At 37.4% G+C, this 27,294-nt stretch overlaps 1 protein-coding gene across 2 annotated transcripts in view; it reads right to left on the reverse strand.

Moving 5' to 3' along the window:
• The window catches only part of SCAPER (S-phase cyclin A associated protein in the ER), a 136,340-nt gene that overhangs the window by 102,833 nt on the left and 6,213 nt on the right, over positions 1-27,294 (reverse strand). For both annotated transcript variants that reach the window (XM_048317987.1, XM_048317988.1), the window contains exons 4-10: positions 23,031-23,101; positions 19,191-19,388; positions 11,257-11,357; positions 10,690-10,806; positions 8,583-8,743; positions 2,145-2,407; positions 1,503-1,724 (exon numbers count right to left, since the gene is read on the reverse strand). In XM_048317987.1, the coding sequence (XP_048173944.1) occupies positions 1,503-1,724; positions 2,145-2,407; positions 8,583-8,743; positions 10,690-10,806; positions 11,257-11,357; positions 19,191-19,388; positions 23,031-23,101 (1,133 nt within the window). The remainder of the gene's footprint in view (positions 1-1,502; positions 1,725-2,144; positions 2,408-8,582; positions 8,744-10,689; positions 10,807-11,256; positions 11,358-19,190; positions 19,389-23,030; positions 23,102-27,294) is intronic.

A 27,294-nucleotide genomic window follows, 5' to 3' on the forward strand; every position in this document is an offset into this window, starting at 1 on the left:
TGAAACAGAGGATTCCACATAGTTAACATGAATTATACAGTATTTTATTCAACTTCTCTTTACTTACAGTTTTTTTACTGATATATTTTGTGAAGGTAGCTGAAAATATAAACCCCACTAAAAGTGTTAGCAACTATTAACTCATTTAATAACTACATGAAACATGTATGAAATTAATTATTCACATAATTCAAAAACTTATTATACAAACACTGTCATTAAAAGCACAAAGACTGCAATTACTGTTTTAAATACTTACTCCTTAGGGACTCAGCAAGGCATACTCTGAGACATGAGTGCATGCATGCTGTTACCTCTACAAAAGGAATCATGCTCCAAAGTATCATTTAAAGATTGAAATTATCTGCATGAACTGTGTCTGGAAACTTCACCATAGTTAATACAATGGAATCTCAGGCCGTACTTGTCTTTCAACATGAATGACAAGAGAGTGGGGTAAAAATGTAAGCCTGAATATGTTGATTTTCTTTTCCTTCTCTAGTGTCCAGCATTAACCAGTTGACTTCCACTCCAGCTACCGAACAATGTGCCACAATACACAAATTGGTATTTAAAGCTGTCTGATCTGGAGTAGTAAAATGCTTCCAAGAGACACAGATCCCACCAATCTGGCAGCATCCTGAACTGTTAATAACTGTCTGAAACAATGTTAGTGGATGAGATGCTAGAAATCTGCTCTAAAAGCAAACAGGTACTTGGCTTGAAAATTATCTGGAAGGACTCCAGTTTGCAAAAGTTAAAGGGAAAGTGATTCACAGGAAAACTTCTGCAAATCAGAATTTTAATCTAGTTTCTGATAAAACAAAACCAAAACAAACCACCTGAAAGTATAACCTGGATTTTATGTAACATTACTGCAGCTCGCCACTCAAGAGAACCCCAGTGAAGCAGACACACCCTGAGACCTGCAGAATTCTCCAGACAGGAAAGGACACTCTTTTCGGGAAGCCAGATAAAAACAGAATACTGACTTCATGTTTTTTGCTTTAAGAATGGCATTCCTCCAAACTGGCTGTAAAGGAAGACCCAGCAGAGCAGCTCAGTGAGTCTCAAAAAGCAGAGGTCTGACTTTGTTTCTAAGAAAATTTTGATATCTCATGTGTTTCCAGTTTGAATGATGAGCGAAACTGAAGAAAGACTTTAATGAGAGTGTGAGTTAAAATGACTGATAGTGGAAGGAAATGAAAAATTAGCACAGACATTATTAAAAGAAGTAATGAGAGCACAGATGTCTTTATTTCAAATAACACATTTATATCTTTCTACTTTAAATTCAGAAACTTTACTGGAATTAAATTCTATCATGAAAAGTATCTATGCAACATTATTTTTCCTACAGTAAGTACCTCATACTTTTTTTTACAGTTTTTACATAAGGCTAACAGTAAACACTGTGCAACACAGACCGAGAAAATGAAGGCTTAGATTTATTATTCACTCATAAATCTTATGAGATTTCTTACCAATCTGGCAGCACTCACATTTGAAATATCTGAGGGATCCATTTCAGTTTCAGATTTAGCTTTTTCTGTTTGATGCCAGTCTGTAGTGTCAGTGCTCTGGGAGGAGGAGGCTTCATTCATCTGCAGAGTTTTTGAACTGCAGTCAGTACTGGTGAGAACTGGAGGCATCTCAGGAGCTGGTTCTAAGGAATCCCCTTTCAGTGCTGTGCCAGTGCTCCCATTGGCTTCCGAGGCTGTGAACTAACAAGAGGCATTTGCAAAATTAACAAAATGGAACATACTGATTTTTAAAGTCAGAGTCAGTTTTTAAGGAAATAGCTGGCAATAACAGAGTGATGCAAATAACTTCACTTATTTCAGGTGCTCATAACCTTGCAAAAGTTGGATCTTTCTACCTGAAATCTATGTATGAGATGTGCTGACTGCTGACTTTTTGGAAAACATGGAAAAGCTGTTCACGGCATCATCATTTTAATTAGCCAATTTGTGCCAACATCTTAATGCATTTCCATAAATGGAACTGAAATAACCATCATTTAAAAAGCCTTTTACAATCTGGTTATTTCATAAAACCTCTAGACAACATCACCCTTAGAAAATGCTCTGAAGAACAAGTTGCAAGATTTAAGGTTAGAAAATGGTTCCAAATTATGTACTGACCTGAGTCCTTTCAGTTAGAGGACCCTCAGACTGATGTAAAGGATCCTTGTGTACCAGCTCTGTGCTTTCGGATGCAGCACTGTCAGTGACTGAACTCCCATGCTTGTTTTCTGCTGGTGGTGAAATTACATTTTCTTTGTCACTGTCACCTCTGGACTTCACTGATTCTGCAGCTACAGGAGCTTTTGTTGCCAAAGGTGTGGATCGAGATCGAACGGGCCTTCCACGCTGAACTGTTTCCCAGCCTTCTGCATCCTTTCGATCTACATGAAAAAACACCCCCCATTCTCAGAAAGGAAGACTTATAAATAGAAGCATTAGACACAACTATTTTATTATAGTATTACACAAGTTGTGGGAGAAAAATGTTCTCTTTAAAAATCAATACCAAAAAAATCAATGAAATATTCTTTAGCAAAGCTTTTTACTTCAAGGAATGCTTTTGGTATTACAGACACTGGACAACTCTATTCATGGGACATGTTCTGTTACTGCAAAGAGTGAAGCTACTCAGACACAAAAAGGTGTGGGAAATGGCAACATGTACTTAAGCTTGCCATCCTTTTTCCTTGCTATTTCATGAGACAGTAAAGCACAACAAAGCAACCACACCTGCTCTTCTTTGCAGCAACAGTAACGTTAGAGGCCTTTTGTGAAAGTACAGACATAATTGCACAACTTAGCATGGAAAGCAGAAATGTGGCTTACTATTCTTCCAGTGTTTTGTTTACTTCTTTTTCTATTTGCTTCACTCTGATAGCAAAAATACACTAATTGGTGTCAGCTTTTAGAAAATTGCTCCTCCTGGATTCCAGGAAATTGCAAAACATTGCTACAATGGGACTGCAAACTGAAGGAGAAAATAGAAAAGCAGTTTTCTTCAATTTACTTTGATTTCTATGTAGCTGTTACATATGACTTTCTAATCGACATTTCTGATATCTGATATTGGTACATACGTGAAAACCATTTGAAGCTACATTTGTCTGCCTGAAGCATCAGGTCTTATGTGTGACCAGATTTCCAGATTATAAGGTGAACCCCTTCTCCATATGTAACATTTTTGTGGCCAGCAATTAATAACAGCACATCATTTTCCATGTACCTTGAAACAACTGTAAGTGATTATTTGAAGCCTGACAGTACAGCTCACAAGTGTGAAAGGTAAGCTCAGGCCTGTCTATTTGCTGAACAAAAATTCTTGCAAAAAGTTCAAGAACTAACTATGTATATACTGTCCAACATACTTTTGGCAAAAGCTGCTTTTAAGATTGTTCACATGAAAGGAAGAGAAGGGTGTAGGAGATTACTTTTACCTGGAGGAGTAGAGATGCAAAAAACCCCAACACTAAATTGCCTGTTTTACAGAGGGTAATAATCTAGAATACAACTTGTAAAAAAAATTAATTCTCTGGGTATTTTTAAAGTTTTTACCAACAAAGATGGTCATGTAGCTCAGGCATAAAGACCAGAGCTTGAGCTCAAACATTAAGGTTTAACATATGAACTGGACTAAACAGTCGTTAGGTGGACTTGATGTTCAACAGCAGCAGTAACCAGTAAACTGGAAATCAGCCAAAACCAGAACTAATGGCACTTTCATCCTTTGCTGCCCTTGGCATCCAGCATTTTACAAACATTGCTGGTTTAACTATTGGGTTCTTTTAACATCTCAGGATGAAACACAGCAGCCTGGCCCAACAGCTGGTGTAGATCCTAAGTTACCAGGGAATTTGACAGGACTGTACTGGAATTTATCTTCACTGAGCAGCTCATGCAACAGCTGTTTGTACATAACTATATAACTGTTCACAAACCTTAATAATAATGGTAATGACAGATGCAAAAAGATTATATGGTATTTTACTATTGAGTAATTAGTAATTGAGTAATAGTAATACTATTGGTATTTTATTGTTTCACTCTAGAAAAATTGCTGTGTATTTTAAAGTAAATAAAATTTCCAAACCTCTGTGAATGAACATGGCTGATCTCCTCAGATCACTGCTGGTACCAGAGTCTGCAAAAAGCCTTTCTGTGTTCCTTCCCCTTATGTGCATTTGCATACATTTCAGAGTCCCACCAACCAGAGATGGGCAGTCAAAACCACACCAATTGCATTTTTTCCTTTGCCACAGACTTTCCATCTGACCCTGTAGGCAACACTGGCCTTCTTTTCATTTCTTCATCTTCATCTAGAAAAAATATCATTACCTACAGGAGCTAGTGATGGGAACATGTTATTGCCCTCTCAGAGACAATCTTAACTCCAGCGGTTCTCCAGGGAACAGGGTTTAATTCCCCAGGAATCACAACCAGATTTACAGCAGAAAGCTCACAGCATCTGGCTCTGCATCCTGTGGGACAAGGACTGCTCAGGCCCTTTAAGGAGCACAGCTGCTCCCATCCCACCAACCTTAGTAACTGATGGGACCACAAAGACTTTGCTGTATCTGGCTTAGGCCAAAATCTGGCCAAGAAATTTTGCTGGCAAGTAACAGACACCAGAGATTGTTCAGAAGAGCTGCTAATATCAACCAAAGAACCACCACTGCTGTACTGCAGCAACTTCTGGATTGCAATTCCTTTTGCTTGTCATTTGCAAAACAAAATTATTGAAACGCTTCACTTCTATTTGTTCTGAAAATTGAAGTCACCTTCTACATAAAAACATCTTTTCTACATTAAAAGGAGCAGAAGAGACCGTTTTGTAGTATCTACTACCTAAACATAATTTTACTAACCTCTAGGTAATAAGAGATATTAATCATATATATGTATCTCAATAATAGTACTAATACCTTTTACTAATATCTACTAAAGTTTATTCTACCAAAAAAGAATATTCTTGCCTGTTGATTCTTTGCCTTGTGACATATTGCTTAGTAGTCTACAATGACAGACTTAATTAGAATAAATTATTCAGAGCATAGCGGAACCATAATCACACTTACTAAAGTAAAAATGAATCTTTTCATAAAAGCCATTCATGTTCCATTTTTAATTTGCATTTTTTCACTGTCAGATTCATATTTATTACCCAAGACTCAACCAAGCATTTTAATAGCCCAGAAATATCTGCATTTGAAAGAATATTGTTTGGTGACTTCTTTAAACACAAGACAGTTTTTAATGCATATATGTATTCAGACTCCTGAACTACCTGGAGTCAATTTAACAGTGTGATGCCATCTGACAATTAGCAGTGCACCAGAAGATACTTGTTCATTTCAATTCACCAATCAGTTTAGTATTCAGTCATTTCCAGGCATGTTTTTAACTAAGAGCTTGCAAAGCTAATACGTTTATTACACTAGATCACATCTAATGAGAGACAAAGTTAATACTCAGTAAGGCACCAATCTTCCTCCACACTTATTCCCTAAGTCTGGAATTCTTATAGCCCAGCAGCCATCTCCACAGGCTACGTATCACATGCCGGCTTTGATTACCCCCAGAGCTTTGCAAATGAATAATTCATTTGACTACCCTGATCATTCTCTAGTTTCACATGAACCTGGCTGTCCCTGCCTGTGCTTGTGTTACATGGAAGTGACAAGCCATCTGTTATCTCAGGGCCCTCACAGCCACCAGGCTCCTGGGAAGTTGCTCCATCTGGAAGAACTGGCTAAGGAGCCTCACTGGAAACACTACTAACAGAAATCCAGGCAACTATGTGCAAACTCCTGGGGGTTCTACCTCAGGAGATGCATGGCCCTTCTAAAAAAATTCACTTGCCAGTAATATCCTGCCCAAACCCCCACATTACTAAACTTCAGTTCCATCTGAGCCCAAACCAGAACAGCTACTTTAGAGGATTGTACATCCTGCAAAGTTTCCAGTCTTAGCTGCATTACAGAGAACATCTATTCACAACTATGGATGTGAGCAATTAATACAGGAAAGATTATAATGATAATAATAGTAATAACAATAAAAATCAACCAGATTTCAAGTATGGCAACAGAAAAAAATTTAGTGTTTCTGAGAAGTTCATATGTTCTAGAGTGTCTTAAATTCTGTAATAACAATTATTTTAACTGTAAGCACCTACTTCCATTTCTAATACACACTCTAAACTCGTATAACCCCTCTCACTTTTTACCACAGGCACCAGGGAATTCATGACCCATGAAACTGCTCAGATAGTAAGAACAAACTACGCTTCATGTTGTAAAAAACACTCAAGCATGAAAGACAATTTTAAAAAATTCATTAAAATATTGAGGGTAACAGTAAGTTTAATGAGGGAAATGAGATAAGATGATTTACTCTCATTTAATTATGATTCCAGAAAAGGAAAGATTAAAGAACTATATGGAAAAATAATGCATTTTCTCTCTCCCTAAGGGCTTATTTTGTTAAATTTGGAAATTGCATCAACCATGAAACAGATACAGTATCATACTCATCCACATCACAAAATCATTGTGAGGCCTAATGATAATGCTGTTGGAAATCACTGGAGAAAAAAAGTGTTTGGGGAAATCCTGTGGCTGTAAGCCCCAGCTGGGCTTTGGGTGGGCAAGGGAGCATTACAGGGGGCAGGGGGAATCCTTTCCCCAAGGCCCACATGCACCAAACAGCTGGGAGTGCATTAGCTGGGGAAGGGGCAGAGCAGATGACACACGAGCCTCAGAGCTGCTCCAATAATGCATGTGAAGGGCCTCTGTGGCTCCCTTCACATAAACTTCACAGATTTTCTTGTGCTTTCATCAGTGAGGATAACCGGATCTTACCAAAGCGATTCCACCTCCCACACAAAGGACAACATGCTTCTACAGAGAACTCGATTTGTTAAAAACGTAACAGTTCAGCCACGAGAGAATCACTGAAATACTCCAATGCTCAATGTCAGCAATTAGAGATTCTTAAGGATAAACAAAGCCTAGCAGGAATAACTGTTATTTCTTAAAATTAAATGTTTCAAGTCTGGATTGCATAGTACATTTGACTTGAAGATTACTGAACACTTGCAGGCCAGTACTACAGGACCTAAGAGGCTTCTCTTTTTGGAGCTCATCAGCTGCAAGTAACATTCAATAAAAGCACAACACTGATTTCTTCAGCCCTCTAAAAGCCTCTGAAAGTAACATAAGGATAAAGTCTTTTGTTTTCCTCCTAGCCTCTTAAAATATGTTATCCATATTGAAATACAGATCACTTTATTCCCTGTGTAGCTAATAACATTCTCCATATGCACAAGAACACCTAACAAAGGTACTTTAGCAACAGCTTGGAGCCTGTGACTCTAATATGAGCGATAATCACAAGAAAAAGCTTCTGTTATCAGTAACTTCAACTACTGGCATATATTAAAAGTGGAATTACTTCAATTAATCAATTCAATCAATTATAGTGCTGAAAACTCAGCCAAACAGCTCCTGCTCTCCAAGCAGCTCACTGCAACTGTACACAGCAAACTACTTCCTCATGTAAGCAGTAGCCATCAATCCCATTCCAACCACCATCTTTAGAGTATGGGTTTGATGGCTCTGCTCTGAGCAGAGGAATCCACTACTGAACTCATTCATGTTACACTGCAAGACCCCTGGACAAGGTATTTTACCTCCATAATATGCCACAAGTCTGCAAGTCACTATTACATAACTTCTACTACTCCTAGGTTGAACATACAACTATCTTAAATTGATACATGCACTTCCTGAAACTTTTCTTATTGGAAAAAAAAAACAGCAACACTTTTCATTTTCTTTCAGAATATCCATTTCTACATTCTGCCTGCTGGTTTTGCAGAAAGTCATCTGGGACCACACATGAAGAAAATAAAGAAAAAAAAAGAGCATCTCTGAAGATAATCTCAGGGATCCAGTCCAAAGAAACCAATCTTATAACCCAAATGGTAGTTTTTTATGTCTGCAACAAAACCAATCTCTTCTAGAACAAAAGATACTGCATCAAGGATTCTCCAAGGAGCATCTTTAGAGAAACAATTCATAACCAAACGTGGTAACTCTTGTCTTGCAAGGAAAAAACATCAGTTGTTACTTCAGCACAGTTCTAATAGCATGTTCTCCCTGGACATATAAAACTATCTTGAGCTCTTCACAGATTCCCGGGCATGCATTAGTCTTTATATTGTTAAGCCATCCCAACTTGCAACCAGTTAGATCGGCAGTTTGTGACCAAAGACCTTTTGTTTCTTGGGGTGTTATAAACTGGTATTTTAACAGATCAAATTCTAGTTAGTGAAAATACAGCAGAATGTTACCTACACATGAAAAACATGAAAACACACTTCTGTCTCAAACTTAACTACTGCAATGTATGGCTGCATTAATCTTTTATCTCTATACTTTAACATTGTATTTCACAAAACTAGGTTTAATTTTGCTTAGAACTTAGGTCATCACATTCTGAATTTACTTTATACCACAGAGTTTGTGAAAATAACTTAAGCCACTGAAAGGGACTTGCCATTTTTCCGCAGTGACTTCTGTGCCGGAGGTGCCAGACAGGCTTGTGCTGTTGCCAGCTCAGGATTGGCAGCTTTAGTTCCATGGTTGGCTTTTACCTTATCAGCCCAACTTACACCAGAAGGAGCCAGGCGTGTTGCAGAAATTGTCACTGCAGAGTTCCTAAATGAAAGTCACAGCTCTTTTTAGTGTCTGATCAAGTAACAGAACAGTTTGTTAGAAAGCTTTATCAGAGTCTGTCAGAGACTATCAGAATGGTGCTGTACAGAACTACTTACTTCTCCTCTGGCAAACTCTCCAGGTTGCAGCAATTTATACTGGAAAGTTCTTGTAATTTACTCAACAAATCTTTGTTTTTAATAAACAAGATGAATTTAATCTTTATGATACTAATTTCTTAAGGAATTCATGGTTTTGGCAACCAAAGAAACACATAATAACAAATTCTGCATACTAAGTCTTGAAAAATACTCCTGTCACTTTAAGCCTGGCGTTTGATCATTTAGCACTCCCAACTCATTTTCATTAAAAATAATGAACAGTTTTCCCTATTCATCTTCCACGTAAGTGATTTTATTTATTTTATTTATTTATTTTATTTATTTTTATCATACCCTTCTTGTTATCTCTTCTCCAAGTTCTTTTCTATTTGCATCAATGCTGGTGGATACCTCTGATTGTTCCTGTTTGTAGTTTCTCTACTTTTCCTACTTTTTCTATACTGCTTTGGGGAAGATATGAAGATGACTAGAGGTATGAACCATGAATTTCTACAGTGGTGCACCACTACCTTCTCTACTATTCCATATTCATTTCCTAGTAACTCCTAGCATTCTGCCAAAAGTTTCCGTAGTACCAAGTATGTCTCAACCCTTATTTTCTATCCTATTCTCTCTCTCATACACAAAATACTGCAGCTCTCTGGCGTTGCCTCGCTTTGAGACACACAAGTGGACCAAGACAGAAGAAAACAGTTTACAAGTGTGAAGGATGGAAAACCCATCTTGTTATTCCCTGCTCTAACACACACAGTTGCTCATCATGTCCCTGTGATTGCGAATAAAACAGCTCCAGCAGCAATACAACATGTAATTACATGCAAAAAAATATAAGGCTTAGCTAAAAGACTAATCATGCTGAGCTGTTATGTTCTAATAAAAATAAAAGCGCATTGATTTCCACCAGATTCAAATGTTTCACTTGAATGCTTGTGCATATTTTCTCCCTACCACCAGGCATTTAAGCAGACACCCCTCAGATGCTGTCAGGTAGGTATCAATAGATACCCCTACACAGGGCCTACACCAAACAGACTTTGCAGTATTTTTGTAGAAATATTTGATATGCAAAATTTCAGAGAGCTCAATACTCAGAAGTGCTGCCCAAACAGTCCAGTATTACATCTCGGCTGAGGACACTGTAACCACTTAGGAAACTGGGCAGTGTGTTCCCTAGATCCCAACAAACCTGAAGGAACTACAGCACACACACTGAGAAAGATTTCAACTGGACACATTCGTGCTCTCCAGACTGAGACAGGACTAGACAGTGTTGCTCTAAATTTAGGCACATTTTTGTTGAACTGCTTTCAAATACTTTCATTTCAACAAGTACAAGATGCTTTACTGCAGTATATAACATACTCTACATTTTAACTAGTATCAGTTTTGGCACACATCAGAATCATCATAATCTCACTTTACATTCACTCTTTTTGACCTGTATTTACTTCTGCATGCTCAGCTGGCCATTCACATTGCACACATTGGCAATTTTAAAATGCTAGTTAGAGACATTTTGACCTTTGTTTTGTAGAGAGAAGGGAGTACTAAACAGATAACATGAAATACTCTAACAGTATTTTATTTTCAGGTCTTTCTAATGACCAGTAATTAAATATATTACAAAGTAAGGAAAAAGTAAGTCCTTTACAGGATTTTCCTTTACAGATCATAGGCTTTTCTTTTATGAATGCAAGTAATTGCTTATATGATTTACTAAACAGCAAAACAATACATTGGTTACTATAGAAAAATAGTGCTTTTGTGAACTTTGCTTCAAATGAATCTTTATTTTAGCTTCAATAAACTTCTTAACTGGTTTCATACCCAAAATTTAAACTCCTTCGAGCATTTGATGTCACACTAATCCTATCTGTGGATGGACTTGGGATCACATGGCGTCCTGGAGACATTTTCTTTACTTCCCAGGCCAGTGAAGTAGGTCTGCAAATCCAGGAAAGAAAAGCTTAAAAATACAATTCACAATAACTCTTCCTCTATCACCTTAAAACAAAACCAGAACTGACAAACGCTCAAAGTGTTAATGAATCCTGCTGAATTTAATCATTGATCATAGCAATTGTTTCTACACCAACTCCAAACCCTACCAGCCAGACCCATATCAAAAATAATGCCTCTTCTCAAGACTACAATGTTTATTTCAAATTCCAGTGTAGAACAAAGCATCACACCAACCATTTAAAAGGAAAGGATCAAGGTAGGACTGGAAATATCCTCTAGTTCTAAGTGACAGTGACAATGCACATAAAATGTCCTCACAGCCATTTTGTTGAAAAGGAAAATTGGTTCTATTTTCTGAATCTCTGCTAGAAAATGAAGTTTACTGTGAACTTTACTCTCTCTGTAGATTAAAAAAAATATAAATCTAATTACCTGCTTTGAGCATCAGCTTTTTCCAGCTTCTCCTGTAGCTGTATCCAATCAATCAATGCTTTGAAGTCCCTTACATAGTTATCGAGCATCATCAGGACTTCCTGAAAAGCAACCATCACATCAATCTTCCGACTTAAAAAACAATCCCCCACCCCAATAAAGAAACTGAAAAGAAAGAAGGACATTTACTGTTCTGTAGCTTTCTCATTAAAAATAAACCCAACACAATCCCTGAAAACAAGAAGGCCCAGATAATTAAGATTTTTATGTGAACAATCATTAAAACATTTATCCTAAAAAAAAAAGGTGCACATTTTCCAAGATCTGTGTGAGCATCAATGTGTAAGGATGAAATGGCAACACTCCCAAGAAAATAATTCTTAACACACATAAGGATACTTGTTTCATTATTTATGCTTTTTTTTGGTCAGTTATCTTTTAAAATATGCTAGACATACATCATCAAGTAAGCAAAACCATATAAAACCTAACAGGTCTGTGAAAGACTAATAATGTCACAATTAATCTGTTTGTGATACGAATGTATACAAAACTACACAAAGGCAACAGCATCAGAACCTGGGTAGGATTAAACAGATACTGTCAAAAATGATGTGGGCATGCTGGACATTTACTCAGGATAGGCAAAATCTTAATGAAGTAGTTTGAATCTGGAACTACATTTTGGCCTCTAACAAATAAAATTAACTGTTGCAAAAGGACATATAAATTAACTTCACACTACATCAGGAAGAAAGTCATAGACAAAATGGCAGTGGCTGAAGAGACTTGCTTCTGATTAAAATATCCTTAACTACGAGAAAGCATTGACTGGGCCTACTGATATCCAGCTGGCACAAATGTACAGATGTAGTACCTATAGTAAGGTCAGATTACAAGCAGAAACAATGAAAAATTCAAAGTAAGTTGCCTTTACTCAGATAATGGCAGCATTTTTTCACTGCAAAGCAGGGCAAAACACAATATAATGGAACTCTCAGTTGTGTTCCCTGAGCAAACTACAGTTATCTACTGCTACTGGTAGGGAAAGGAGCAATTCTTTATCATGCAGCAAGGTAGGAAATCACCTGTATTCCACATATAAACTCAAAAATCATTGACTGAACATGACAAAACACACACAGACATAAGGCACCTCCTCAGCAAAGCTGATCACCAACAAAGCACATTGATGCCTAAGGGAGAGAGTTTGAGCTCATGTTAGTCAGAAAGAGCAGCTTTCATAACTACTCTTTCTGAGACAAGAAAAATGTGTCCTGTACTCTGTCATGACAATGTGCTGAAAATAATAAAAATCCATGAAGGAAGCTTGAATTCTATGAAACTTAAATGAGCTTCACATGCAGAATGTAAAGTACAGACATAGTTTTGTGGTATAAGGAAAAACACTAATGACAAAATGTTGCTGTTTCACAAGTTCTTTACTATGCCAAAGTCAGTCCTGCCGGTATTGGATAAATATTCTGCTCAAAGCAAATAACTACTACTTAGAAATTTTGGGAACAATTACAAATGAGAAGGTATTGGTCCTTAAGTGCATAACTACAAATTTTAACAGTAAAACCTTTGACAGCAAAAATATTACAAACACTCTCCTACAGTCCAGGTAACTAATGCATGTTTTTGTAACATCACGTCCCATACAACTTTAATTGTCCTTTTAATAGAAAAAGGACCTCTAATGCATGCAAAATGCTCTTTCCTATAAAATCATACTGATTGATATTCATTTTGTTTAACCCTAACTTCGAAATTCAGCTTCAGTTTTGACGTAAGTGTCCTTTTAACTACTCTTTATGGCACATACAGAGCATATGCTGGTTGCTGTAAAGGAAAAGTCACAACAAAGTCAGACACCAGGGAAATCAAACAGAATCATACTGCTGATGCAAAAGTTGTTCTTTGCTGTGAAATATTCCCCAAAAAAGCTAACAGAAATCTTTCTTACAAAGCAGTTGTAAGGTTTACAGCACCAAAATAATTCTTAAGTAAAGTCTGCTACAAGAAATGAACAAGTCAAGTGTTTCAGCCAGTTCTTTTTTTGTTTCACTAATAAAATTTCAGCTTTCTAATCCAATTCACGTCCATTTAGGTTAGCCCATACTAAGTTGTGCTGACTGTTACTAACAATGAGAGCATAGAAAGCAAAATTTAATTCTGAATCATTTACTTTTCAAGTCAGCCACTTACATACTCCTCACAAAAAAAAAAAAGAAGAATTAATGTGAATACGAGTTATATTTCTGAAGTTAGCTGGCACAGGAAAAAAACCGCAATAAATGGCTTAACCTATTTTAAGGAATGTTTAGCTCCACATTATCAGAAATGATCAGAGCAGACCCATGCAGCTGTAACCCGAGCCATGTTTTATGAACAAGGGAATACAAACAAGACAAGCAGCTGGAGCGGCCCCATACTCACTGATGCACATCTCTCTCCCTAAAGCTATGAGGGCCATTTTGTCAAGCAGGATGGAGCAGAACAAAAGTGGCTCTGAAAGCGCCGTTGCAGGCATGCAGATAACTCCATATAGATGTCCAGCTAAAATTACCAATTAGTTCCCCAATTGGCTGCAACGGCTTCGATTGGTTTGTAATGGACTCTGGGGCCGGCGCGCAGAGCAGGCCGGGCGGCGCCATCCCTTTGTCCTCTGACACACAATCCCGGCGGGGCTCCGCGCCCCCGGCATCGATCCCGCTCTGCCGCTCACCTACGGCACCGCCGGGAGCTCCGATACCCCGTGCTGCTGAGCCAGGCCAAACCTGCACCACTCGAGAAGCTGCTGACAAAAAGGAACCTTTATGGGCCAGACTGCGGCTGGACTACAGTCAGAACAATTTTATATCTCATTATTTCTCAAGGTCACACCTATCCCATACGATTCTTAAAGAGACCGTTCGAACTAAGTAAGAAAGCAATACTGCTAAAAAACAACCTGTCAAAGAAAATCCATGATATGAAACTCAAACCAGTCACAATACAGCTCCCGTTACCTTCTCCTCTCTGTTCTTGTCAATTCTCTCATCAACAGTTCTGCATGTCTCTTTTTTTTCCTTTCCTTCTTTTCTCCAGCTTTCACTCATTACTCTGGTTGCCATGTATTTATCTCAAAGTTGGACTTCTAGTCTCTTCAACTGGGTGATCCTATTAATTACTTTGTAATCAACTAAGACCTTCAAGAGTAGCTACATGAGAACAATCCTCACTCAGGACTTGGGTCCTAGATAGGCCCATTGTAATCCTTCAGAACAGAAGTGCACTTTAGAAATCCCTTAACCACTTTGAAATGTCGTTTCATGCATTTATTCTCCCATCCTCAAACAAGGAAGCGGCAAACAGGGAGGTATGGAAGACTGTAGGGTTTTAAAGTTACTACAACCCAAAACAGTAGCACATCCATCAGAGAAATTAACTCAGTCACCACATCTGTACTTTAGCTTATTGGCCAAGCTAGAAATATGGATTCTGTTTTACAAACCATGCCTACTTTATCCTGTTTCAGTATCTGTAATGAATATTTTAGTTTATGTATTTACCAAAATAAACTCCTTTTTTTTTTTTTGTACTGGAGCATGCTTTTAGCACACAATTTAAGTTCCTTCTTTCTTTTTTTAAATGTATGTTCTGAAGTTTAACTGTGTTTCAGTAATTTGACAAAGTAAAATTGCTTCAAAAAATTCCTTGTAGCCTTTTCATACAGTTGAATTACAGATAATTAAAGCCAGCTCTGGGGTTGGTTCAACCAATATGATTGTCAAAGCTTTGGGAAAGGATGAAAGGAAGCAGCTCCTCTAGACAAAGGACTCTCCTCATATCAACTTCAGTACATGGCAAATAATATTTTAAGAAAGCACATGGTCTCCTAGATCCAAGTGTTAAATTCACCATATCTGGCCTCAGTTGCTCCTCATTAATTCACCTACATCATGACAGCCACAATCCGCTACCTGACAAGGATGTGCTCCAAAGGACCCATAACCATTACCAAAGGAAAATTTCTCCATAAGAATTAATGCAGTGGCATGTGCAGAGACTCAATCACACAAAATTTAAACATATATATATATATGGCAGGAACAGGGATACCCAGACTGCCAGCTAAGACATGCTGGCTTTTCAGAATAGATCACCATTTTGAAAGACCTCATCTTTAGCTGTTAAGACTGAATGCTTGATCATGAACCCATTTTCCTGTCCTTCTCTGATGACTCATCTGCGGAAGATGACAACAATGAAAAAGTAAATGTCCAAAAAGAGGCAGTGGGAATGCTCACAGAGATTTTCACTGAGCATGGACTGCCACAATACAGCCACAGATTATTTATTTAGGAACATAAAACCATACTCTAAGTAAATATCCCCAAATTCAGAACTAGAAGGTGTATTTTTGTGAGTCAGTGCTAAGCTGCAGCCTTGGACGCTTCTGCCATACTCCAGCTGTGGAACTGGCTGTCCTAAATGCCAGCGATGGATCAACTGCATGAGCAGGGGTCTCAGTCTGCACAGAAAGAGTGAAATCAGTAGAAATTGACGGCCAGGCCCAAAAGCAGCCCTCGGAGAGGCTCCTCTCTGCTTCTGGGAAGCCTCAATCAACTCAAACTCTCTCACAGACATCCCCCAACTGAAAGGCCTTAACTTAAGTTGATTCAGTTGATTCTTTTGCAGAGGAGCATCGTGCAACATGTCTAAGTTCATTTTTAAGTGAAAGTCTTTACCCACCTCTTCACCTTGTGCTGTCTGTGAGAAGCAGAACAGAACTTCACTGCTGAATTTTCCACTTCATAAGAGGGAATAAGAATCTCAAGCAAAATTAAACTGTTTTCACTGAACCAGACTGATGTAAGAATCCATCCGTAAGCTTTAGAAACAAGACAGAATCTACCCTGGCCAAAACCTTCCAGAAATACACCAGTAACTAACATTAGGTGAAAAGACAAGAGATTGTACAAGCTTTAGGTAATGCTAAACAGCAATGTAAAAATAAAATAGAACAAAATTTTTACATGATAAAATTCAGCTTTTTTGAAAGGAAAAGAACAGCTGAAGCTGGCAACTCATCCTAGAAGAAAAAAAAAATCCCAAATTAAATTAAAGGTAGTTTGATATTCTTCTATACTTACTGTATCATTAGTTGTTGAATCCAGTTGCTCAAACTCTATCAATAAAGGATTTACATAAGTGTGCAGTGTTTCTTTTTTATATATACATACACACACATATATAAACACAAATTCAGTTACTGAGACACCTGAAAACACCATGGAAGAATAGCAGCTGAAGACATCTGTTGCATTAACAACAGAATCTGCCTCCATCCCTCTACAAAACTTTTGCTCTTAATTCCTCTTATCATACAGCAAGAGATTTAAAGGCATTACTATTTCTGCTCTGCCTACACTTGCCACCTCAACCTAGAAAACAGTAGGTAAAATATTCATATAAATGTTAGACACACAGAAACCTAGCTAATATATAGAATATCCATACAATTTGCATTTTCAAATGTTGAAGGTTACAGCCAAACCTACTAGGATATATCTAATCTTTTATCACTATTGCACAAACTAATTTATGTACAGTAAGATTATGCTTAGACTGGAGAACTCTTCATTTATTTCAGAAATAATTCAACCATGCTCATTATGCCTTTACATACAAAGCATCCAAGCCCTATCTATATATCTACATACATGATTTGAGAGTTCTCAATTCCAAATCAATAGCAGATACCAACTTCAGCAGAGCCCAAAGCTGAGAGAAAATATACACAAGCACTGATCTGCTTACACACATTCCCACTGTTTGGATCCTCACCACAACCCTTCTGTCTGCAGTTTCAACCACAAAGAGCCACCAGAGCCCTTTCTCATTTGGGAGCATCAAACATCTTCAGTGACAATGCAATCGATAAAACTATAACAACTTGTAAGGATACGGGAGAGCAAAAGGCACAAAATACCAAAAAAACCTGAACTAACATTTTATACCAGGTTAAGCAGAAGGTTCAAAATGCCAGAAGTTGTCAATTTTCATTTTTACACGAGTCTTCTTATAACACAACCTTTATGCAACTTAAATGTTTACATGGAACAGCACATGCCCACTTGACCAAGGCAGAAGTTTAAAAAGTCAAAATTAAGGAAGTTTTTGATAACGTCAATTTATCCTAATTGAAAGGATTTTTCAAAATACCACTTAAAAAAAAATGAAGAGAAGGTTAGCAGTGGGACCATTTTCGTTTCTTATTTATTATTATTTCCCTATGTCCAGCAGTCAAAATGGTAGAAACTGGGCTATGTCAAAATCACCATAAATAAGGACAAACAATAGAGTTTACAGAAGAGAGACATTAGTAGTAAATATAATTTACAAGACTAAACAGTTTTACACTTCATATCTTAATTAACAGACATGATAGTAATTCATCAAAAGAATAATCATCTTTTAACAGTAACCTGTAAAAGAAAATCCCACAGACAAAGGACCACAGCACAAACACATATTCCAGCTGCTCAGGTAAGGCACACTTTTGTGCTGAGAAAAAAGATCTTTTAAAAGGGAAGAGTAACATGAACTTTGCAGAAGTTTCACAACACTTGACACTGGACTGCCCTGTTTGCTCATTTTTGGTTTTTTTCACTTGTGTTTTGCAAACAAGTAACCTGATCTGCACAGATAAATACATCGTTGTCAAGAGTCTGCTAAAATGAAGACTTTTCACTTGGGCTACATAGTACCCCCCCTCCAAAAGCAGATCAAGTAGCCCAATTAAAATGCTGAACGATATCTAACCCTCAAAATATGCGATAATGATACAAATATGCTTCTGATCTTTCAGTCACAAAAGTTTAAAATGCTAATTACAATGCAAGGCTGGCTGGCTTTCTTAAACCAAAAAATTCTAGAGAGATGTTTCCTGAGCAGGAAGACAGTTCAGTACCAAAATGTTAAATTGTGTTAGGCCAACCAGCAATCTGGAAGCCTCTGAGCTACTGTTCAGTTCTCAAAGCTGCTTCCAATGAAACGTATTTGTACGCTAATCTCAAAGGCAATTTGGCCGTGTCTGATTACAGCAGAGAATGAGATGCATAGAATAAAAAAGTTTACTTAAACTGATGTATGAATTTTTTTACAGTGATTAGATAATCATTTCCAGAATGTGTTGAGTTTTCAGCCATGTTTAATATGAAAACAAAGTCATATCTTTAACATTTCTTTTCTAATGTATTCTGACTTCTCTTAATGCTTGCGATAAATTCCATTTCCAAAGCATGAGTGATTTTTATTAAATGACAAGGGTATTTCTACAGATCTACTAGAAAATCACAATAAAATGTGAACCAGATGCACAAGCTATTACAAACCCAGGTTATTTGAAACTGGGAAGTGTCTTACAGTGACATACCAACCAGACATTGCTTACACTCGACCACCAATCACTTTCTTAACAAAGGGAGAATGAGAAGAGTGATAACTATCACTGCAGAAAGGGAGCAGTGTGTAATTAAGCCACTTAACAGGAAGCAAATGAACGTGAAAAAGGCTGAACTGCAACAGTGCCACCTACAGTAAAGGACATTACCAGGCAAAGTAAATAACCAGTGTTTAGTCAGAAAAGTCACAAAATCAGAGCTCAAAAAACGAAATCTCATTTCAGCAAAAACTGAGCTCTAATATTTTCATGTACAACTTTTTGGTTTTTATACACTTCAAAAATTAGTCCCTGCTCAAAATGAAAGCATTCTCTAAAATACGAGTACATATGCCCTCAGCTTTCCTATTTAAAAGCCTTCACAAAATACAAATGAAAAAGTAACATGTTTCTGAAGCTCTAATTCCTCATTTACCTTTTAGGTAAAATATAAAAAAAGCCAGACAGAAGCCAGATAGGCAAAGAACAGCTGGAGCCTTACCTTGCATTCCACCACACTCTGATCTGATTCACATGTGACATAGATTTCATCAACTGCACGCCGGAGATTGTCAAAGAGAAATGCCCAGTACCGAGCCCGCAGATCCACCTTTCGAGGCTGCCTTGTTTTGGTGGGGCTTTTGTCAAAGTTTTTATCTCCAGCTCCTGCTGCTGTTAATTTACAGTCTAAGGTAGTGTTCTGAAAACAAGAAAGTACAAGGTAAAAGGAGAACAACAAACAGAATTATGGTAAGGAGTTGGGTTTCTGTGCAACACACCTTTCATCAGCATATTGAAACACCTGTAAACAAGAACTTCTTTGCTAAAGAAGACATCATTGCACTGACTTGAGTTTTTTAGAACACACTTTCTTAAATATAGGCAGCACTTATGTTCAACTAGATTCTGTTTCTTTGATATTTATAATATTTTCATTTCACAGCAGTACGAGATACTCTGCCTCTCAGCACACTGCAAAGTTACATTTTCTAATTACATATCCTGTATTACTTATTCTGACAGGTGTGTATATCCAGAGGTGAAAATAGCATTTCACTAATAAACATACCAGCAATATTCCACCAGAAGGAAATTCTATTACCAAGACATTACATATGACATGAATGTTTTAAAACCTTCATGCTAATATGTGTTAATGCCAGTGAAATGCTGATGTGGCTCACCCTAGAACACAGACTTAACTGACCCAGTACTGCTTTGCTGCGCAGATGCAGGGGACAGCCAACATGCTAAATGGGATGGGATGGGATGGGATATTCCAAAGGATTCTGAAGCACACCTATTTGTCTAAAGGTACCAAATCACCACTTGGTCGCATGACACTGCCCTTATTAAACCTGAAATTCTCTCCAACAAAAGAAAACAAACAGTAAAATCCTGTTACCATAAGCTTGTGCATTACATAGCCAGTGGACAAGCACCCCCAGTAAACCCCAAGTGACACCCAACTGTGTGCTACTTTGTGATGGAGGTATTAGCTACATATTAAAGTAGTCTGGTTTGGGTTGGCTTTTTTCATTATGTATTTCTTTTCATAGCACCTTTAACGTAGTTTTGATGCCCTGGTCCACTGTGGCATATCAATTCTTACTGGAGCACTCTTGTAGGGATTAAAATCCCATTCTAAATGCTCTACTTTGGTGATTGAATAAGAAAACTCAAACACCACACATAACAGTACACAGTGTTTATAATTAGAATATCTAATCACTAACTAGAAATAGTGTAATTTTCAAAACAATTGGTTGGGATTCAAGTCTTTTTGTCCTGTACCACACATCATTAAACAAATTCCACTTTGCAGTTAGGGAGACACACTGTTCTCAGAATGGTTATGCTCTCACCTGCGTTTGTGGTGAGACGCTAATTTTTCTGTAAGAAGCAGAAGAACGGTAAGATTTACTACAATCACACCAACATCTCTGCTACCCTTAAATATATCTCCAAGGGCTGCAAGTGTACTCCAGATGAACCCCAGCTAATGTATGCACGAGAGCCATGTTCAGAAAGATGCATGGCATAAACAACCGATGAACAGCAATTTCAGAAGGGTTTCATATTTTTTCTTCCATGACATAAGTCACCTCTTAACAAACTGCTGGGAGAAAAGATGCTCCTTAGCAGAGGCCTTGTATAAAAACATTTAAAGCAAAGCTTATATACTGGCTAATTTATAGCTCCTTGAAACTACAGTTTATAATGACGCAAGCACAACTACAGAATCATAAATAGCTGCATTAAAATAACAGAGCTACCTGTTGCTGCCTGTATTTATAAGATCTGACCTTAGGAAAGTGATTAGGTTTACAGTCATTCAGCTAATACTGTTGATGTAAAGGATCAGTTGTTTCGGAATAAGAAATGCGCGTAATTCCCACTATTTGAAAGATACGTTTTCAAACCTATCTTTAAAAGACAATGTCATGGAATATGTTTTGATATTTAGCAATAAATGTTATCCATCTGCTCTACTTGGCAACCATTTATCTTCGCTCTTATATGTCAGCAATATTTTAATGAGGAAAACACCATGTGTAGGCTCTGCAAGTCATAGCAGTTCCATTCTTATCCAGTAAGCAGATCTTCAGGGTCTCAGTAAAACCTAAGCAACATTTACAGCTACCCATGTTCCAGCAGAACACCTCTGAAAGGATAAAACCCTCTAAACTACCTGATTCCTTGTAAACACTATCACACAAGTAGGTAAGCATTAAGTTGGTGGTTCGTTATTAGAAATAATATTTTAACTTGCAGTGATAGTTCAAATATTCAACTGCAGAAGATGAAAAGCTTATGTGCCTTTTAAGTTAACAAACATGGGAATACCCTTTCTTACATCCCAAGTAACCCAGCGTGGATGAGGAAGGTGACATTAAAGCTGAATCTCTCTTGGTGTTTTTTAATTTATTTTTTTTCCCACTAATAGTTTCAGTAACTTGCCTTGGACTTGTGGAAAGTATGCAATGTATATTTATACTCTCAGGATGCCAAAGTTTATTGAACGTATATTTGCCAGCACCCTACTGAAAGGAAGAAGAGGTTGATAAGATCGTATGAAACAGCTCTTGTAAGTTTATTTTCTTGAGATTAGTGGCCCATTCACATGTAAAGGAAAATTAAAAGTGAAAGCTCAACAAAACTAAGCCAAAAAAGCCACCAATTACAGCAGTATCCAGTGTCGGAAAAGCAATAGAAATAAAGGTGCAGAATGCCAATTTGAGATGCCAAGATGCACAGACACTTAGCAATCCATTTCAAACCTTAACTGAATCCACCAGGAATGGACTGTGTCAACAAGAGCTTTAGTACAGCAATCCCACATAGAGCCACTGAGTAGCAACCAAGCATTCTCCTGAAAACGCAGTATTCACATAATCCCCAGGTTAGACAGAACCCAAACTGTGCAGCACATGGTTCTCACACCCTCAATATTCTGAGGGCAAACCCTTCCAGGGAGCCCCAACTACATCGCTAACACTCCACCCTCACAGATCAAGAGAATCAAAATATACAGTGTCTGTAACGTATCAGCGTGTGAAGAGACAACACAAGGCTAATAGGTGCTGAACTAAACTGGGAAAATAACATGCCTATGTTTTAAAGATGCAAAAACCTATGGAAGCAGAACATTTTTTCTTTTCTGAAAAGTAACATTTTTCATATGCTTTATTACCAAATTCTGACAGGCTGCCTCAAAATACTAAATGGCTAAAGCTGTACTAATGCCTAAATCCATAAATCAAAGAAAAACAGCAGTTAAAAATATTAAACATAAGGAAAGATTGAGGTATTACTTTATAATGTAATAAAGATCGTCATTCACAGAGAAAAAAAGGCCAACTAAAAACAGGAGCGGTTTCTTCTTTACAATTCTCATTCAGACTGGCTTTCCAGTCATGGAAATTTTACTCACCTGGACTTTTTTCCAAAGTAAGATATGTGGATGACTTCAACACATGAAGTCAAGACAATTCCTTAAATTAGAAATTAGGGGGAAAGGCAGCCCTTGTATAAGCAGCATGCTTATAGGAAGAATATCCTATATCATTTTATTGAACAGCACTTTCCTTAAAATAACTTTAATTCCCATAAGTCATGTGTGCAGAGGCTGGGAAGTGCCAAAAGGAAATGCTGAGGAAGATAACCTAAATTCTGGCAATTTTAACTTCTGAATACTTGACTTTGAAACTTATATGCTTTAAAAATACAATGTATGCATAGTTTTAGAGAAGTATTAATCAGCCAATAATATATCAGTGATCTCACAGAAAAACATTGTTATGTCATTAATTTTATGTCACAATAAAAAATGAGCAGATACCTGTTTTGCAGTCTTGTGTGTTCCTTGAGTCACCCTTTTTGTTTTTCCACCAGATTGCCATTTTGATTTTCCTGTGGGAGAAGCAACTGTTTTAATCAACAATAACGATATTAATTAAATAGAGCACCCTAGAATGCATATATCTCATCTTGCAATGTACTGAGAGGGGCACAGTTTCTGAGTTAAGAGGTTTGGCAAATTTTATATTCTAAATATATATTCCACTGTTCAGAATGTGGATAATGCCAGAAAACACTGGAAAATAAAAAAAATACAAGAAAGGCAAGACATACAAACTTCATTAAACAAAGGTAACCCAGCTTTAAGTTCTCAGTGCCTCTAAAGATCGTATCATTACAATCTACATGTCAAATATGATACTAGTTTTCTATATAAATTTTAAGAAGTCTGCTTTTGAATGACTGCTCAATCAGCTATTACAGAACTAAAACAAGAAATATATTTGTATATTTGTTAGGAAAACCAAATGTAATAGTTTAGTTTTTCTGGAACCGTTCTGCCAAGAAAGATGGGAAAAACCAGAACTCAGGTCAGGATTTAGTTCATCAACATTTAGGGAGCCAAAGGAAGAGAAAAAAACATTCACAGAACACAAGTCAGTCTCCTTAAGACGTGAAATCCCTTCACAAACGTACCTGTCTTCCTCCATTGCTTATACAAAGCGACTTTAGCAACTATGCTTCCAAAATCAGTTTAAATTCCCCCAGTCAGAAAGGGTGACTCCAGGCCTCAGTGCTGTGGTAGTGGCAGTTAACTGATTTAGAGTTATCTTCACATAGAAATATCTGTGTTAGCCTAGACCAACCTGATCTGTTTGCACTTAATCTTTAAGATTTGCTATGGGGTAAGGTAAAAAAATTTACTCCTCCAAGTATCTAACTTGCACAACACGAAAATCATAGGATCCAATTACCAAAAATGTAAGCAAGCTGAGACAAAACAGTAACTACGGAAAGAGTTCTCTAGCACAGATTACATCCAAATAGAAGTTTCAAGATTATTTAGCCGGATGAAGCCAAGCAAATCAATGCATTAGTTGAATACAGTCCTCTCTAGACCATGGAGATCATTCTTGAATTTCAGAATTGTCCAGTTGAGGTTTTAACAGTTCTGAGGCCAAATTCCCAAACATAGCCCAGCTGTTTTACATTGCTCTGGTTATGTAAAGCAGCTGCAAACCTGTCTAAACCAAGCAGTTGTACAGCTGGTTTGCACAGCTGGTTTGTATCACTGGCTATTCCAGGCAACAAGGCTTTTAATTTAAAACAAATTAAAAATTATTTGCTTGATAATTCATTTTTAAAATACTACATTAGCCAAAAAAACAGCTATAAACTAATATATTGAACTCAATTTAGCAGCATTCAGGGGAAAAAAAATCATTCAGCTACTGCATGCATAAAACCTTCATAGTCACTAAAAATCTTAAACTGGGGAATAGTTCCATGGCAGACTTCCGATAACTGAAGTATTTCAATCACCAAAGCCTCTCTTCTGATGTGATTTACAATGCAAAGACAAGGTTTTGAAGGCAATGGCATACAGGACTTGCACAGTGAAAAGGTTTGCAACAAATATGAGTACATTAAAATTAAAAAAGGGCAGATGAAAACATCAAGTTGCAGACTCTTTAGATTCTATAAAATCCAGAATAACAATCCATTATCTAAGATCTGTGAAATCTCTGATCAAGTCCCTTCTAAAGACAAAAGCAAGTTTCCAGGCACTTCCTATATGAGGCAGAAATTTAGATGCAAATAGCAGGTTTTGCAAATTTAATATAGTGTGGGGAAAGGACTAACTTTTTCTTAAGGTGTAGAGGCCAGAAAACTTTGCATTTCAGCAGCAGCCACAATTTTAAGTTTTCTAATTCCTTTTCTTACAATAATGGCTCTGGTTACTAGAAGGTATCTTCCTCTCTGCTTTTGTCCTATACTCCCAAGCAGTGACAGCACTGCTCAATGGCTGTTCGTATGTTCAGGGGTGACTGGTGTGTAACTGCATCATGTTGGCATTGCTACCAGATGCACAGACCTCAGTGACACCTGAAGGGCATCCCCTGCTAGCAATTTACTAAATTGTAAGGAGAGAACAATAGTGACCCAAGATCATCTCCTTTAGCTATTAAGTTGCCCATGTGAAATATATAAAGTATCAAAGTTTTGCAGCATTGGAGGAGCTACAGCCATATTTTACACTGGAAGTCCATTTCCTTCCTGTCTGGTGATTAAATATGAAGCACACAGGGTTTATGATTTGTGAAGACTTCCTGTCAAAAAGATGAGGTGTCAACATCTACCAAAAAACCCCACTGATAACCTACTTTCAAAAGCTATCTTTTACCTAACAATCTCAACAACCATCCTGCTCACCTCTCTCTTTTTGGATATTTTCACTGGAATAGGAAATGTGGGAATTGCCTTTAAATTTAGTAGTTGCAGTCTTCATTTCTGTGCTGGGTATGGCAGAGGTCAACTGAACACGCAGTTTCAGCATCTTTGACACTGTTCATCATCACACCCTCTGCAGGAATGATAACTTTCAACTGAGGAAGCATGCTGAAGTTTCTAATCCTACTATGAACCATATCTTTTTAGAGGTCTGTAGAGCAGCAGTAGATGCTATTTTTCTAACTGTACAATGCTAAGGATCTGGAGAAATTACTGCCTTCAAGCATGGATACAACCAAAATCCTCCACGTTTTTCCACCTCCAGATTGAATTTCAGCAATACATTTTGCACAAAATTACTTTTATAAATTACTGTCACTGTCTCAGCCAGAATATAATGGCCCTGTATTCACCTACCAGCACTAGACTGGCTTCCCAGTCATTCCAGTGAAATTCAAGGTTTGAAACTTATGAGCCCTAAAGAATCGCCCTCACACTACATTCTGCCAGTTCCCATCAGACCAGTGCCGCAAGGGCTCACACGCAATGTGTGCAGTCAGGGCTCTCACAATTCCTCACATGGCCAAAGAGAGCCAAGTTTCACGCTTTGATCACATCCCACAAAACCTATTTACTGCAGCAGGCTCTTGCTAAAACAGTGGAATATGCTGCAGGCTCCCCAAAGTGTGCCAGGTACCTTTCAACCAATAAAATATGTTTTTCCTTACCCTGAAATGCTTAATCTGCAAATGAATTCTATACGGCAAGAGCCCAGGTGATTTTAAACAAATAGGAAATAAGAAGGGAACAGTCACAAATACAAGATTTTCCAATTTTTCTACACATCTCAAAGTTCCAAAGGTATCTTACCATCTATCAACATTTCAATGTCAAGCCTCTGCAATTTTTTAACTGTTGCTAATACCACAGCTAAGATTTTGTAATAAAGTTTGTGTGTAGTTGCTTATCTGCATTCAGTGCCTCAAATTTCATTCTAGGCATGTGAAATAATTACAACGGAAAGAATTCTGAAACCCTCCCTTGGAACAATCCCAGCTTTCCAAGGTGGGCAAAAGCAAAGTGACTGCAATTGGTGACTGGTGGCTGTAGGTTTGGAATGCAAATTCCATTCTGAAGACAGAATACCAGAATAGTGAATTTTTCACAGTTTTAAGACTCCTTCTAAGACATCAAATCAGCGATAGTGTTGATTAGTTTATCCAACACAATCTGCTGTGTACTACTGAATTCTGTGGAGTATTTGAATTTCAATGGTTGAAAAGTGTTAACAGTCACTCTCTCTTCTAGATCATTACCACTGTGGCTGGGACTGTCATGTCATTGATCTCTATTCATAATTAGAATTTCAGATCTGACATAACTGGGGTGCACACTGCTCCAAAACACAGAGCAGACATATCACCTGCCATTCCAGAAATCTCTTTGCTTTTTAAGGAAATATTGCTTACCAGCAGGAACTATATATTTACAGCATGGAGTCAGAAGTTTTTGATTTCTCTTTTACTCATGTATGCTATATAAAATACACAAGTATTTCAGAGTAAGAGTTAAATGGGAAGAAGAACACAAGCACACAATTTTTAAAGGAAACAGAAAAAGGATACAAATAGAAAAGATGAATTCAGCATTTTAATTAATCAACTCTCTATAACACTACCCCAGTAATAAAAAATGCTCATACCTTGCCTGTGTCTAGAAAAAGAAATAAATCACATTATAAATAACAGTATATAATTTAAAATGTTAAATCACACACGGGTGCTGCCAAATCAATAACTCTGGACGTTACGAGTAGAAGAAACTGCCGCCCAAAGACAAAATTCTGCTTTGTA

Source organism: Corvus hawaiiensis, chromosome 13 (genome assembly GCF_020740725.1).
Source record: "Corvus hawaiiensis isolate bCorHaw1 chromosome 13, bCorHaw1.pri.cur, whole genome shotgun sequence".
Lineage (NCBI taxonomy): Eukaryota > Metazoa > Chordata > Aves > Passeriformes > Corvidae > Corvus > Corvus hawaiiensis.